Source organism: Cebus imitator, unplaced genomic scaffold (genome assembly GCF_001604975.1).
Source record: "Cebus imitator isolate Cc_AM_T3 unplaced genomic scaffold, Cebus_imitator-1.0 Scaffold441, whole genome shotgun sequence".
NCBI lineage: Eukaryota > Metazoa > Chordata > Mammalia > Primates > Cebidae > Cebus > Cebus imitator.
The window spans coordinates 1595919-1611242 of NW_016107756.1; the positions used below are offsets into that span (position 1 = coordinate 1595919).

The 15324-nt window shown below is 58.7% G+C and overlaps 1 protein-coding gene across 6 annotated transcripts in view; it reads right to left on the reverse strand.

Annotated features, from left to right (window-relative positions):
* Positions 1–4824: 4824 nt before the first annotated feature.
* Positions 4825–15324, reverse strand: part of LOC108290716 (active breakpoint cluster region-related protein) — a 165279-nt gene continuing 154779 nt past the window's right edge. For all 6 annotated transcript variants that reach the window (XM_017510607.2, XM_017510604.2, XM_037732113.1 and 3 more), the window contains 7 exons: positions 11594–11653; positions 11160–11269; positions 10333–10472; positions 9217–9351; positions 8046–8151; positions 5577–5724; positions 4825–5009 (listed from right to left, as the gene is read on the reverse strand). In XM_017510607.2, the coding sequence (XP_017366096.1) occupies positions 4920–5009; positions 5577–5724; positions 8046–8151; positions 9217–9351; positions 10333–10472; positions 11160–11269; positions 11594–11653 (789 nt within the window). In that variant the 3' untranslated portion in view covers positions 4825–4919. The remainder of the gene's footprint in view (positions 5010–5576; positions 5725–8045; positions 8152–9216; positions 9352–10332; positions 10473–11159; positions 11270–11593; positions 11654–15324) is intronic.

Below are 15324 nucleotides of genomic sequence, written 5' to 3' on the forward strand. Positions count from 1 at the left end.
CGCTCTGGGGACGGCGGGTTCTCAGGGTTCCTGGAGCACTGTGTCGTCCTCAGCAAGATCATTACATCTGCCAGGGCTTGCATCAAGAGCCTGGTCCGGCCTCTTCCTAGAATGCACGGCACCGGATCCATGAACTGGAGGGCCTCTCCGGAGCCCCTCCTTTGCTGGCCGAGAGGCATGCCTGCAGTCTGCTGAGCCACACACTGGTTTCATGATGGAACCACTGGCCCAGGCCAGCTCGACCACCTGTGAAGGGTCCTGCTGTGCTCATCCTGGGGACTTGGTCACAGCAGCTACTGGCCAAGATCAGATGTCGCTGAGGGGCTGCTCACCACCACCCTCGTTCTCCAGCGTCAGGGAAGTGTTTTAACATGTTGATGTTTTCGACTTGATCTTGTGGTCTCTTTCTTACCTGTGTGCCATGGGGGGAAAAAGCCATCCACAATTGGGCTTCACCACTGCTGCTGCTTTTGGGGAGAGAGGAAGTTGATGGAGTCAGGCCTTTGCTCTTGGGTGGGGCACAGGCAGGTAGCTTGGTGGGGGCCACGCAGTTCTGGGCACCTTTAGCCAGTGGTAGAGTCTCCTTTTTCCTATCACAGTAATTCTGCTACCCCTTCTTTTTTGCCTTCTTCCTCCTCTGCCCTGTCTTCTAGCCCACGCGCTCTTAGCCAGACTTCAGACTCGGCATACATGGCGTCCCGAGTGTTGTCTGTGTGTGACTGATGATCAAACCCAGCTGGTGGCACCTTCCCCGGGCCGTGTTTGCCATTTCCTGGGAATGAATGTGAGCTCAGGGCTCATGTCCTTGTATGGTGAATTCTATATAACGCCCCTCCCTCTCTCACAGCTAGGAGGCTTCATCACTGCTAGGCCAGCTGGAGAACTCCCCCGAGCCCAGGAGACACTGTTGCCTCTACTGCCCCCAATACAGGGCACCAGCACTCTAAAGCAAGGGCCATTAGGTGCTCCTACCTGGCGCCTGGCGCGGTCCTGGGGTGCCTGGGATCTTCTGACTTTCAGTCTAGTACGTGGAAAGGGCCATCAGACACTCCTTCCTGGCACCTGGCATGGTCCTGGCGTGGCCTGGGATCTTCTTTCCATCTAGCACATGGAAAGGGCCATCAGACACGTACCTGACGCCTGGCGCAGTCCTGGGGTGTCTGGGATCGTCTATCTAGCACGTGGAAAGGGCCATCAGACACTCCTACCTGGCACCTGGTGTGGTCCTGGGGTGCCTGGGATCTTCTGACTTTCCATCTAGCACGTGGAAAGGGCCGTCGGACACTCCTACCTGGCGCAGTCCTGGGGTGTCTGGGATCTTCTGTCTTTCCGTTTAGCACGTGGGACCCAGTACAAGAAATGCCACAAGCTGGGGGGAGGGGACACTGTCAGTGGCTGTCGGTTCAGTAAGCCAGGCATTGCCCACACTGCCTATTCACTCGAGAGGAGATGAATCGTTTCCTGTTTTAGATGGCTGCGGAGCCAGTATGAGCTCATAAACCAAACAGCAATTTTCAGAGACATCTGTTCCTGATCTTCAGAATAAACTCAGTGTCCAGTTGCTGAGGCTGGTAGGAGCCTACATCAACGCCACTGCTCTCCCAAAGCGGGGGGGCCTCGGGGATCCAGCTTCTCTGACAAGCAGGTTAGACCAGAGGCTGCCTCAAAGATATACCACGTGGAAGGAAGATGTAGAGAAATGATCACAGAAAATAAGCAGCTTCCTCTTCAATGGACAACCTTGTGCCATGGCCAGGTCCCAGGTGGACATTTTCACTTTGCGAAAGGAACTGTACACAAATGCCCAAGGCGAGACCACAAGTGGCCTGGATGCTGGCTGATCGGGGGCCTTGTGAGGAGCAAGGAGAGGCCTCGAGCCCACCTCCCCCAGCTCTGCCTCAGCCCCCATGGCCACAGGGAGGCTCAAGGGGAGTGAACTAGGTAAACATGCCTGGAAACTCACATCTGGATGCAGCTGGAAGAGTTAAATATTTAGATTCGTGGCTTCCCCGGACCACGGCGAACACAAACATCCACACCGCAGGGCTGAGTTTTGTGCAAATGTTGGGGCTTTGCATTTTTTTATTAACATTTTCCTTTCACATGGTTTACATCAATTTATAATCTACATAAGTTGAAACAGAATGTAGACAAAAAAATATATCCTTGCCAACTTATTAAAGTCAGATATTAACGAAGGGTCCCATCCCACCTGTGTATTGGCAGGAACTGGCAGCCATCGGCCACTGCCCCTCAAGGACAAGCCAGCCTGCGAGTCCTGCGGCCTGACCCCGGCTGGCACAGCCCACCCTGTGGGGCATAGTGGCCGAGGTTCTGGGCTGCACAGGCCCCGTGTCACAGGAGAACCCGCTGGGGACTTCCGTGGTGCAGTTCAGGCCAGGTCTGGCACCTGACCCCCCCACTCTGGGTGGGATTATAAATAGGAGCCTTTCATGTTTCTCAGCCCGTCCAGCCTTCTCACCACCCGTTCTCACACTGCCTCAGCAAGCCTGGGGCTGGGGGGCTCCCCGGTGCCGAGACCTGAACAGGCCTTGTTTGGGAGGTGAGAGGTGCCCAGGCTGGGCTGGGACTCGCTCTGCCCCTTCCTGTCAATTGCTTTGGAAGCAATGGGGAGTTTTCTGTGCCCCACACTGACACTCGGGAATGGCCAGGCGCTCGCCACACACACTGACCCCTGGATGCCATGTAGCGACCTCAGGGACGTCCAGGCGCTCGGTCTTTAGACTCGCTACACACACTGACACCTGGATGCCATGCAGGGACCTCAGGGACGTCCAGGTGCTCAGTCTTTAGACTCGCCACACACACTGACACCTGGATGCCATGCAGGGACCTCAGGGACATCCAGGCGCTCGGTCTTCAGACTCACTACACACGACACTCGGGAACGGCCAATCTTTCTTTACACTCGCCCCACATGACGCTCGGATGCCACATACTGACACTCGGGAATGGCCAGGCACTGGGTCTTCAGACTCGCCACACAGACACCTGGATGCCACGCAGGGACCTCAGTGATGTCCAGGTGCTGGGTCTTTAGACTCGCCCCACACCAACACTGAGGAACAACCAGACACTCGGTCTTTCTTGAGACTCCCCACACACGACACTCGGGAACAGCCAGGCACTGGTGTCTTAGCCTCAGGTGGCACTCTTTCTCCTTCACCACCTGTCCAGGGAGCACGGGCTCCTGGCTAAGCTGCTCACAGGCAGCTGGCTGGTATTTCCTCCTCCTCTCCTCCGTGCACGGCATATTTACTGTTCTGCCCAAGGCCAGAGGCTTGAACGGGATCAGAAAGGGCCCTGCCCCACCGAGCCAGCACCACAGCGCTGGGCCGGCACACCCTTCCTGACGACAGCCCTCAGCACAGCAGTAGGAACCACTCCCCAATCCTGAGGCCCAGAAACGACTCTGCCGGAGAAGAGCTGTACCTACAGCGACAGCTCAGGTGCCTGCAGCTGTCTGCTCTCCAGGCCGACGGCCCGAGGCTGGCAGCGGCAGCCTGTGGGAACACGTCTCGCTCCTTCCTAGTACTGAGCAGTGCGTCTCCAAGTTGGGAACGGAAGCTGTGGGTCCCTACTCTGCCGGACAGTGCCAACGGGAGGCCTCAGCAAACCCTGCCCGAAAGGCGGGCGGCCGATTCCTCACTCTACCCCCAGCTTCTGGAGTTCCCAGCGTGGACCCAGAAGGCTGCGTCCCGAGGCCGGGGCGGCACCCGAGGGCTGGCCACCACGGGCCTGTGCCTTCCCTTCCCAGGCCCTGGAGCACCCGTGGCAGTGCTCAGCTGTGGAGAGTGTGTAAAATCTAAGGCAAGACTGCCACGAGGTCCTGCGGTGCCAGGGAGTGCCTGGCTGCAGCCTGCCTGCCTGGACACCTGCTTCAGCCACATCCGTCACCCTCCAGGAAGCCTGGCTCCACTTGAAAAGCCCCCATAACTCGCTGCTAAGAGCTGCTCACCCAAGACTTGGGACTCCCAGTGCTGTGTTTCCTCAGCAGCCTGACTCTGCCTCCGCCCCGCTCTGTCCTGACCCTCCGGCTATCTCAATAGCAGGTCCCTTGTGAGTCTTGACACTCCAAGGAAATAGAACACCCGGGAGGGGAACTGAGAAGCAGAAGACAGTCCGAGACGCCTCACTGGCAGCCAGGAGGCAGAAGAGTTAAACCCCAGAAGTGGAGATTCCCAAAGGGAAAATTCCAGAAATGCGCGCTCCAGCTTTACTGAGCTGGGGATGAGTGTGTCTCCTTGTCCAACATTTGCACAGGCAGCAAGGCAAAGCAGGTGTGCCCCCGCAGGCGGAGGTCGAGGAGGGGCCGGCGGCAACCCAGGGCAGCATCAGGCGGGCCACCGCTGCCCGCCAGCCAGGGCCTCCTCGGAGCCGTCAGGGCAATGGCGAGAACCCAGGGTGCACATGCATGCGGGCTGGGAAGGAGGAGAGGGTGGAGGCAGACAGGGAGGCGGCCGGGAGAGGGCCATCCGGGAGCAGGGCCGAGAGAGGAGAAGCTGGCAGCGGCCGCGCAGCGCGAAACGAGAGCCCTCGGCCGGACTCGGGAGGAAGAAAGTGCTGAAGGACACGGAAGGACAAGGCGGCTGTCTGTGTGCCCACGCAGGCGCCACTGCCCTCCCCACACAACAGGTGTGCAGAGAACTCCCAACAGCGCAGAGGGAGCTGGGCACGCTAGAGGCCGGAGGGCGCGAGGCGGGCGCGCTGGCGAGGCGGGGCTGGGCCGGCTTTGTACAAGGTGGCACGAAAGACACACGAGTTCCAGTTCTTGGAAGCTGGCTTCCCTGGAGCCTGGAGTGCTGGGTGTGGGAGTTTTCTATTGCAGTCCTTCAAGTCTGAGTTGGGCCCGGGCTGGAGGGGCTGGCTCAGCCGCCCCACGGCCGCCCTGCCTCGGGCTACACGTCAGTGGAGAAGTACAGTGTGTTCCGCTTGAGTTCTGCGAAGGAGATGGGGGGGTGCTGCAGGTAGTAGAGGAGGACCTGGACCTGCGGGGAGACAGGAAGGCTGAGCCGTGCCATCCACGTGACACGACGTGGCCCCGTGGGCCAGCTGCTGTTGCCCTCCCACCCCCTAGACAGTGCCCACTGCCTCCCCTTCCTGGGCGGCCCAGCAGGGGGGTTTGCCTTTCTGCAGCCATGGAAGGCGCCGCGGGGCAGAGGGCGGGGGGCCTAGGGCCCCTTCCCCAACCTGGCCATAAGCTTCCGCTCCATCCTGGGGCAGCCACGGTCTGGCCCCTGCTCTGGGCCCTGGAGAAGCCTCCGCCCTTGGGAGCAGCCTCAGAGCTTCCACACGTGCGGACAAGGACCTCCCAGACTCCTGGGCTGGCTCTTCGAGACCCAGGCCCACCTGAGAATGCAGCCAGCATCTGGGACAGACGCCCTCTGGCCTGGTCTAGGCTCAAACGTTTTTGTTTTGGCTTGGGGGGGGGTGCAGAAGTGTCTGTAGTCCTCCTCCCAGTGACCCCACAGCCCATCAACCCAGCTTCCCACGAGGGAAGAGGCGTGGGGACTCGTCTCACCCTCCAGCCCCGGCCTGGGTGCTGCCAGGGGTACCTGTGCCATGACATCGTGGGACCAGATGTCCGCCGCCGAGGTGAGGTGTGCTTTGCTCTCCACTTCCGAGGGCCTCAGTAACGTGGGTCCAAACACAGTAGCCAGGTTGTGAAGCGACATTTTGTTGACGGGCTCCTTGTCGGCAACCCTGAAAAGGAGAAGACGCGTGGCGGGGGGTTGATCAGCCCGTCCGAGCAGCGACTCGGAGCTCTGGGACCCCCGGCCTTCGCCGTAGGAGGTCTTTAAGGACGCCTGGAAGAGGGTCACCTTGTCTCCCTCTCCTAGAAGTGGAAACCTCTGTGGGGGGACGGGGACTCATCCAGGGGAGTAGGGTCCAGCCATATGCTGACATCTCCAGCTGCAGCGTTCCCCTGAACTGGTAGCGAACTGCCTGAGCCCAAGGACCCTCAGATACCAACTCCAGCGCCCCTCCCCGAGAGGCGGTGCTGTTCCCGCTCCGGCTCCCTTCCCCGAGAGGCGGTGCTGTTCTGAGAACCTTCCCTGTAACGACCCATACTCGCCCTTTGAGGTAAATATCATCATCACCCCCATTGTCTGGGACTGGAACCCAGGTAGCTGCCTCCAGAATGACACTCTTAACCACTGGTGCTGCTTACTCATGGGCCGAGTGGCTGGAGGAAGAGTCACAGTGGGTTGGGCAGGGGGGAAAGGCAGGCAGGGCCTGGAGCCCACCCGGCCACCATCTCTAGCCAGACCCAGGGCTCTGCCAGCTGTGCTGGGGCAGGAGCAGCCCTCCTCCCGGATGAGCCAGCGCCGTCCTCCCTGGCCGCTGCCCTCTGGGTCCTCCCCCGCTTCTCTTGCTCAATAGGCCAGATGCTCTGCGATGCTTCCCTGGGGTGGGGCTGCTCTCCAACCCATCAGAGGGGCTCTGGTTCTCCTTCAATCTCAGCGAATGTTTCTGGGTGAGACCCACCCACCCTAAGAGTGCCTGTCACCCTCTCCATACCATCATTCCCACCCCCAGGCGGGAGCCAAGGCCGCCTGCTTTGGAAACGGGCAGACACACTGTGATGCCGACAGGCCGCTGTGCAGTGGGCCGGCCCTCACCGTGTGCACGGGGCCCAGATGTGGGAACAGACTGTGCCCAGTTCCCAGGGTGGAAACCGAGTGAACGATCCCTTCCCACCCCTCCCCACAAGGCTTGCCAAGCGATTTCGGGATTGGTTGGGGCTCCGGTCCTGGCCAAACCAGAGGAAAAATGTCTCATAATGAGAAAAACAAGGCATCAGCCCCGGGCGCGATCAGGTCTCCGCTGGCTCTCCAGAGCCTGGCCTGGCTGAGCCACATGGAGGGTACAGGGGGCCTGGCCCTGAGCTGGGGCTGAGCTCCAGGAGGAACTGTTTGCCCTGCAGCGCAGTCCGCTCAAGGGGCTTCCGGGTCCTAGGAGGCAGGTGGATTGAAGGGAGGCTCCTCCCCACGCAAGCCTGAGGACCCTTCAGGCCACCTTCAGTTCTGAGCTTTGCTGCAGGTACCCACGTCCGCAGCTCTTGGCTGGACTGACCACAGAACGGGTGGTGGGAAGGCAAGAAGGGTCTGAATTAGGATCTGGAAGTCGTGGGTTCTAAGGACGGATGTGCCACTAACCCCAGCAAGTCCCCGCTGGGTGTGGGGGCTCACCTTCCCTGTGTTAAGTGAGGAGTGGGCCAGGACCAGTGGGTCTCACGTGTTTTCACTGTGGGCCACGATAACACTTTTTTTTTTTTTTTTTTTTTAAGACAGAGTCCTGCTCTGTTGCCTGGCTGGAGTGCAGTGGCTTGATCTCGGCTCACTGCAACCTCCGCCTCCCAAGTTCAAGCTATTCCCCTGCCTCAGTCTCCCGAGTAGCTGGGACTATAGGCACCTGCCACCATGCCTGGCTAATTTTTTGTATTTTAGTAGAGATGGGGTTTCACCATGTTGGCCAGGATGGTCTTGATCTCCTGACCTCATGATCCACCCGCCTTGGCCTCCCAAAGTGCTGGGATTACAGGTATGAGCCACCACGCCCGGCCGATAACACGCTATGCTATAACACAGGACACACGTCTGCTCTCTGTGTAATGGAGCAGAACGGTGGCACTTGCACCCAAGGCCTGGCGTGCAGCCTGATACTATCCGCTCTCCATTTCATTTAGCAAAGGCTACACGGGCTGAGTGAGCCACTGGGAGGTGGGACCTGCTGTTATCTACGTGCCTGCAGCCCCTGGCGCTCACTCTGCTGTTCTGAATATCGCGTGGCCAATCTCTGAGGTTACTGTTGAGACCCAAATATTCTCAAAGCAGAAGAGCATGAGTGCAAGAAGCTGGGAAGCAAACTCTCACCCCGCACGGACGGCCCGACAGTGACCAGCGCCCATGCGGAGGGCTGAGGTGGGTCCTCCAGCAGGACCTGCACCCCCTGGCTGAGGCCTATTGGCGTCCCGTACCTCCCTTGGTGCCCCTTCCTCCGTGGCACCCCCCCCCCGTTACCTTTTCAAGTGTTCCAGCAGGAAGAGGAAGGTGATGAGGTTGGGGTCGGGCAGGGAGCGCAGCAGGTGCATCATGCAGTTTTCCTTGGCAGCAGGGTCGGACAGGGCTGTGGGAGAGAAGGAGCCAGGGCGGTTCTCGGTTCTGGGGGCTCCCTGCCAGAGCCCCTGTGGTCACGAGGCTGGGGGCCCCTGCGGACAGCTCAGGCTTCCGGCACTTGGGGAGCACACCTCACCGGGGAGGGTGAGGTCTGTAAGCAGCTGCTTCCTTCAGGAGGCCTGGGCATGACTCAGCCACGAAGCCATGCCACGACTCAGCCACGAGTCCATGCCACGACTCAGCCACGAGTCCCGGCCACGACTCAGCCACGAGTCCCGGCCACGACTCAGCCACGAGTCCTGGCCACGACTCAGCCATGGGGCCCAGGCACGACTCAGCCAGGAGGCCATGCCACAACTCAGCCACAAAGCCCGGCCACGACTCAGTCAGGAGGCCGGCTGGCGGGAGCAGACCCTCTTCTTGCAGCTGGCCGCTTGGGCCTTGGTCGCGGGTCATCCCTGGCCCTGGTCTGTGCAGTGAAGGTTGAGCCAGCAGGGGCAGGTCCTGCCCGTGGCGTGAGAGACTGCTCTTTCTCACCCCCCTCTGTGCTGGCGCATGCATGTGAGCAGCTTTCTGTGAGATGCCCCAGGAGAGAAGGCCGGAGGGATACCCAGGGACCTGGCTTTGGCCCAAGCGGGCACGACGCAGAGCCGGCCGGGGCCCTCAGCAGAGGTGACAGGACAGTGTGTGGTCTCGCTGGAAGGCCCAGCACAGCCTGCCTCAAGTGTCCTCTGGCTTGAACCAGCCTCCTGCCCGGCTCTGGGGTGCTGGCTTCTGCCACTCAGGACAGTTTTCCTGGATACTCGAGCTTCCAAGCAGGAGATCAGTGTCCAAATAGGAAGCAGAGGGGGCACCATGGGGACAGGAGGGGCAAGAGGCAGGCGAGAAAGGGTCCAGCCTCACACCAGGTCCCAGCAGGCCACAGCCCACCCTCCGGCCCTCAGCCCCAGGCCCCAGTGCCCTGGGAAGGTCAGCCAACAAGGCAGGCCACAGGGATTTCTCCTGCTGGCTACTTCTCCGGCCAGGGAGTCCTGGCCCAGCCCAGCCTGGCCCCCTGGAGCCCTCAGGGCCTCACCGATGCCCTCCATGAAGGCTGGGTACAGTCGGTCCGTGAGGAGGGGCTCGGGCAGTTCCCGGAAGTAGAGCTTGAGTGTGCCGGCGATGGCGTTGATGTCCATGTCACTGAGCATGAGCAGGATATCCTTGTTATCTGCAGGGGAGGAGCCATGGTCACGCAGCCTCAGCCTGTCCCATCCCCCCAGCCCTCCTGAGGCAGCCCCCACCCATTCCATCTCAGTGCTGGTCTCCCCTGGAAAGGCAGGACCTAGGGTGCCCGCAAGTTTCTGTGGGCTGGGGTTAGAGGAGCAGGAAGAGACAGCCTGGGGTCCACCTGCTGTGGCTGCTCGGGAAGGGGTGACCGGGGAGTGAGATTCATCACCCAGAGCTCAGAGCCACGTTCACATCATGTGGCCCACACCTGCCTCCCAACTGGAACGTCCCTGTCACTCAGCCCCTCTCGGAAGGCACTGCACATTTTGACACGTAAAAGCGTGTTCTGACAAAGCCTCAGCTTTCAGGCTGCCCAGGGGAGCTGAGCGCCAGTGAGTTCCCCGGCCCCGCCCCACCTCTCTCCAGGCCCTCTCGGCTCCTGGCAGACTCGTCCCTGCCTGGCTGGTGCAGGTGTCCTGACTATTGGCACGTGGTGGCTGTAGCCTGAAGCAGCAGGAGCAGGGAGCAGAAGCCAGAAAGCTCAGGCCTCACCACTGTGGGCCTGACAAGAGGCAGAGCTGCCCTGGAGGGGTCTGGGGCCTGAAGACGGCAGGTGCAGGCTTACTGCTCTTTCCCTGTGGCTTACCCAGCACTAGCAAGAAAGCCAGTCACGCAGACTTGAGTCAGACCTGAGTTTCAGTCCAGAGCCAAAACCTACAAGTTGGGTTGTCCTGGGCAAGCGACCCAGCCCTTCTTCGTGTCTGCAGTTTCCTTACCCGCAGCGATGGATTAGAGACGCGAGGGGAGGGATTCCATGAGAAAATGCAGAAAAAGCACCTGCCACAGGGACTCGAAACCGACCAAGCCTCCTCTGCTGTGGGCAGGCCTGGCCTCTCCACGAAGCCTCCTGGATCCCTGAGCGCTCCCCCCCACAGCCTACTGGGACAGTGTCACAGCCGCCGGCCAGGTCTCCCACACTCACTGGCATCAAAGACGGCCTTCAGGGCCTGGATGTCCGTGGCCACACCCGATATCCGGTAAATGCCAACCTCCTCGATGCCCCTCTTCTCCACCTCCTCCACACACTGCCGGACGATGTAGGGGACCTTGGAGCGCTCCCGCCTGGGGTGGGCGTGAGGACGGGTGGAAGGCGGTCCCCACGACAGCTCCCCCACAGTAGCCCCCACCCAGCACACACGCGCCCTGGGGAGCTTCCAGCATCTGGGATGGGGAGCTGAGAAAGAGGCCACCGCGCCCCGCCCGCCCCAGCCAGCCTGCCCTAGCCTGCCCATCCCTGCCAGCCTATGCAGGGCAGCAGAGGCCTCGGGCAGAAGGCTTGGGAACTTGGGAAGGGAAGGCTGAGTCTCTAGGGAAAGGGTGTCCCCCAGACTCAGATGCTTGCAGGAGGGCCAGCAGGCAGCCTTCATAAGGAGGTGGGTCAGGACTGAGACAAGGGGCCGGGGCAGTGGGAACTGGGGGACGTGCCCTTTCCCGGGGGCGGCCAGTCCCTGCTGGTGCCGAGCCCAAATGCAGGCCCCCGGCTGACACGTTCCCGCTTATCATGAGGAGCAGATGATCTGGGGTTTCACATGAGACTTTCCAGCGTTTAAGTGCTGGCCAATGTGCTTCCAAAGGGTCGCGTGAGCATCTCTGCGGCCGCTCTAGCTCCACACTGGCTGTCTGCCACCGCTGAGCTGGGGTGACAGATTAGAGGCCAGGATGGGCACAGGCAGGGAGGGCTGGGGGGCCCAGGCTGGCAGGGACACGGGGTACTGGCGCCAGGACTCGGAGGCCGAAGGCAGCACCTACTTAGTCACCACGCTGATCTTCACGCCAAAGACACCCGTCTGCTTCTTGGACGGGGTCCTCTTCAGGCTCATATCCCGGCTGGTGAATTTCATGGAGAATTCCACTTTGATCTGGTTGGGGGTGAGGCAGGCACAAGTTCCCCAGGGCATGAGTGATTGAGGGGTACCCCAAAACACTGGGGTCCCCCCAAGACTGCAGATGAGAGTTAGCTCACACCCAGGCCTTCTCAAAACCTGCAGGGCAGCAGCAGGCAGGGCAAGGGCAGGCGGGAAGATGGGACTGGTCGAGGTGGCACAGTAGCCCCAGAAACAGCCAGAGGGCTGCCTTCCCTGCACAGACATTCCCATCACCTACTCACCCCTTCATCTCACTCACGCCCCCAGAGGGCCGGCTGCCCACCCACCTCACAGACCTCGTTCCCATCCCCCGCTCACCCCGTTCATCTCAATCACATCCGTGTGCCAGTTCTTGGTCTCCACAGTTTGTGGGTCCAGCTGCAGAGAGAAAATGTGGGTAAGAGGGTGCCAGTCGGAGGCCAAGCCAGAGCTCTCCCCGTGGGTCGGCACCACCCAGAGCCAGCTACACAGGAAGGCGGAAGTGAGCGGCTGGGATAAGCTGACGTTTACCTGGAAATCAACCTTGGGGGGCCGAGATCCCAGGCCCCTCTAGCCCCAGCTGGAGAAGGACCCCTGCCTCGAGGGAGGCAGGCAGACTCTGCTAGGCACTCCTGCCCCTGAGACCTGTTCCTGACCTGTCAGCCCGAGAGCTGGCCCTTACTACCCCATTTCACAGATGCAGAAACCGAGGCTCACAGAAGGTTAGCACCTCGTCCTCCTCTCCACACTGGAATGGTCTGGAGGCACCAGCCCATTGGGGGGCCCGGCCATGCATGTGGAGGTGCTGAACAAGTGCAATGAAGAGTCAGGCCACGCTCAGGAGCCTGCCTGGGCCTGGATGCCAGCAAGGTTTTTTTTGGTGGTGTTTGATCTGGTCGAGGGTGAGGCAGGCATTTTTTTTTTTGAGACAGAGGCTTGCTCTGTCACCCAGGCTGGAGTGCAGTGGCGCAACCTCGGCTCACTGCAACCTCCGCCTCCCAGGTTCAACCGATTCTCCTGCCTCAGCCTCCTGAGTAGCTAGGATTACAGGCGCCTGCCACCACACCCGGCTAATTTTTTGTATTTTAGTAGAGACAGGGGTTTCACCGTGTTGGCCAGGATGGTCTCAATCTCCTGACCCTGTGATCCGCCTGCCTTGGCTTCCCAAAGTGCTGGGATTACAGGTGTGAGCCACCGTGCCCGGCGAATCCTGGCAAGTTTTAAACTCACTAAGCCTCAGTTTTTCCATCTGCACACGAGGGCCAGCAACAGAACCCCCTCCATGGGGCAGCCGTGAAGATGCAAGGAGCTGACTTGGCCAAGCCGCTGGCTCCCCAGTAAGCAGATGGGGAAGCCCCCAGGCTCGGGCCGGAGCCCAGGGAGGTGCAGACCCCAGGAGAGATCAGAGGCACCCTCACACAGGACTGTTCCAGATTCTGTTTCGGTAACTCGGGCCTTCGCACCCATCTGCCTGCACACCTGCGAACTAATTTTGAGCAACTGTGAACTCCCTGGCACACTTTTAAGTCAACATCTGAACATTTCCAAGTTTAAACAGTTGCCAAGAGTATGATTTCCAGAATAATATCAATATTGCCATCTTAAAACACAAGTGTGACATCATTGTCTCACATGTATTCAGTGGGATCTAAAGGCCCTAGTGATGTGATACCCACAATCATCCACTGAAAAAGCACATGAACAAGCTCTTCTTTCCCTCACAGAACTCCTGCCTCATCTCTGTCCTTGAACTTCTTTCCATTTCGCCTAAAGAATGTTGTCCTAGTTTATATTTTTATACTTTCAAGTCCTTTGTTCACCATTATATTTTGCTTCCACAAAGAAAAAAAAATCTGTGTACACTGAAAACCAAAATTTCCTGAGAATTCAAGGCTCCAGATATTAATATATTCAGGATCAGTTAGTCCCATGACTGGCAGTATACAATCAAAAAGGGGCCCAGGTGCGGTGGCTCACGCCTGTCATCCCAACACTTTAGAAGGCTGAGGCGGGCAGATCACAAGGTCAGGAGATCGAGTCCAGCCTGGCCAACATGGCGAAACCCCAACCCTACTAAAAATACAAAAATTCGCCAGGCGTGGTGGTGCCTGTAATCCCAGCTACTCAGGAGGCTGAGGCAGAGGAATCGCTTGAACCTGGGAGGCAGAGGTTGCAGTGAGCCAAGATTGCACCACTGCACTCCAGCCTGGGCGACAGAGTGAGATGCTGTCTCAGAGAGAAAAAAAAAAAAAAGTAAGCTATGCATGACACATTTTAATAAATATTAAGTAGCAAAGTTTTTGGTGGAATTCTCTCTCAATGAGATGGGCAGAGCATGTTTTTAGTTCACGTATCTGTATGATACTGTCTTTCGCGAGAGGAAAACGAGGTTCGACCTCAGTTCTGTTCATGGTTTTGGTTTTAACAGCTGTGCGGGTGCGATGGCTCCTAGCTACAGGATGGCAGGAGTTCGAGACCAGCCTGGGCAACGCAGGACCGTGTCTCTAAAACGAGCAAAAAAGGGACGTGAACAATGAAACATTTTGTTCACAGAGAAGCAGAGGAGGCTGTAGAGTTTCATCGCAGCCATGTTATGCAGCTCTTTAACCTCTTTCTGTGTTACCCGCCTGAAATTGCATCTATGCCTGCTATGTGAAATTACTTGAAATGATCTCTCAGTTGAAAATTAAATCTTCCATCAGTTTTGCGGAAGGCAAAGAACTGGATACATCTGCCTTTTGAAAGGCTTTGTCATTCTTCTTTTTTTTTGAGATGGAGTCTTGCTCTTGTCACCCAGGCTGGAGTGCAGTGGCGTGATCTCAGCTCACTGCAGACTCCATCTTCTGGGTTCAAGTGATTCTCCTGCCTCAGCCTCCCAAGTAGCCGGATTACATGCACGCACCACCACGCCCAGATAATTTTTGTATTTTTAGTAGAGACGGGGTTTCACCATGTTGGCCAGGTCAGTCTCGAACTCCTGACCTCAGGTGATCCGCCCGCCTCGGCCTCCCAAGGTGCTGGGATTACAGGCGTGAGCCACCGTGCCTGACTGTATTTATTTTTCTAGAGACAGGGTCTCACTACGCTGGCCAGGCTGCTATGTTGCCCTGGGCTCAAGTGATCCTCCTGCCCCAGCCTCCTGAAGAGCTGGCATTTCAGGTATGCACTACTGTGCAGGCCCTGATTTTTTAACTCACACATTGCAGTTGTACACATTCGTGGGGTACAGCTTGGTGTTTTGAGACCACCCCTTGAGGCAGTTCTCTCCACGCATCAGCATAAGCCTCAGGCCAACTCCACGGCACCTGGTCGGATTTACCCAAAGCCCCTCCTCTGCCCCGCTACCCATGACCTGGCGCTTACTGGCAGCTTCTGCAGACTGGGCCAACAGTCCCTTCCCGAGTCTTAGAGGGTGCCTGGACACAGCACGGGGGCAGGGGAACATGCAGGGTTCAGAGGCTGAGGAATCCGAGTCTTCCATTCAATCACGTGCACATGGGCAAGTCAATCCCCCTCCGTGAATGCCAACTTCCTCATGGAGGTGCCTGTATACCCACGCCAGCCTCTCAGGGTTCTTACGGAAAGCAGTGAGAGCGATGGACCTATCCCGAGTATGACAGACCCTCAACACACAGTGTCTCGGGTAATCGCCACAGCAAACATGCGTGGTTTCAGCTTTCATAGCTGTCCCCTTCTCACAGGTGAGGATACGGCTGCTCAACCAGATGAGGAATTTACCCAGTGCACACCTAGGAGGTGAGAGTTAGGGCTCAAAGTCAAGGCCCCGGCGGGTGGTGGCTCACCTCGTCACCCCCGCACTGTGGGAGCCAAGGCGGGCGGATCACCAGGTCAGGGGTTTGAGACCAGCCTGGCCAATAGGGTGAAACCCCATCTTTACTAAAAATAAAAAAATTAGCTGGGTGTGGTGGCACGTGCCTGTTGTCCCAGCTATTCAGGAAACTGAGGCAAGAGAATCACTTGAACCCAGGAGGCAGAGGCTGCAGCGAGCCGAGATCACACCACTGCACTCCAGCCTGGGAAATGAAGCGAGACTCCATCTCCAAAAAAAA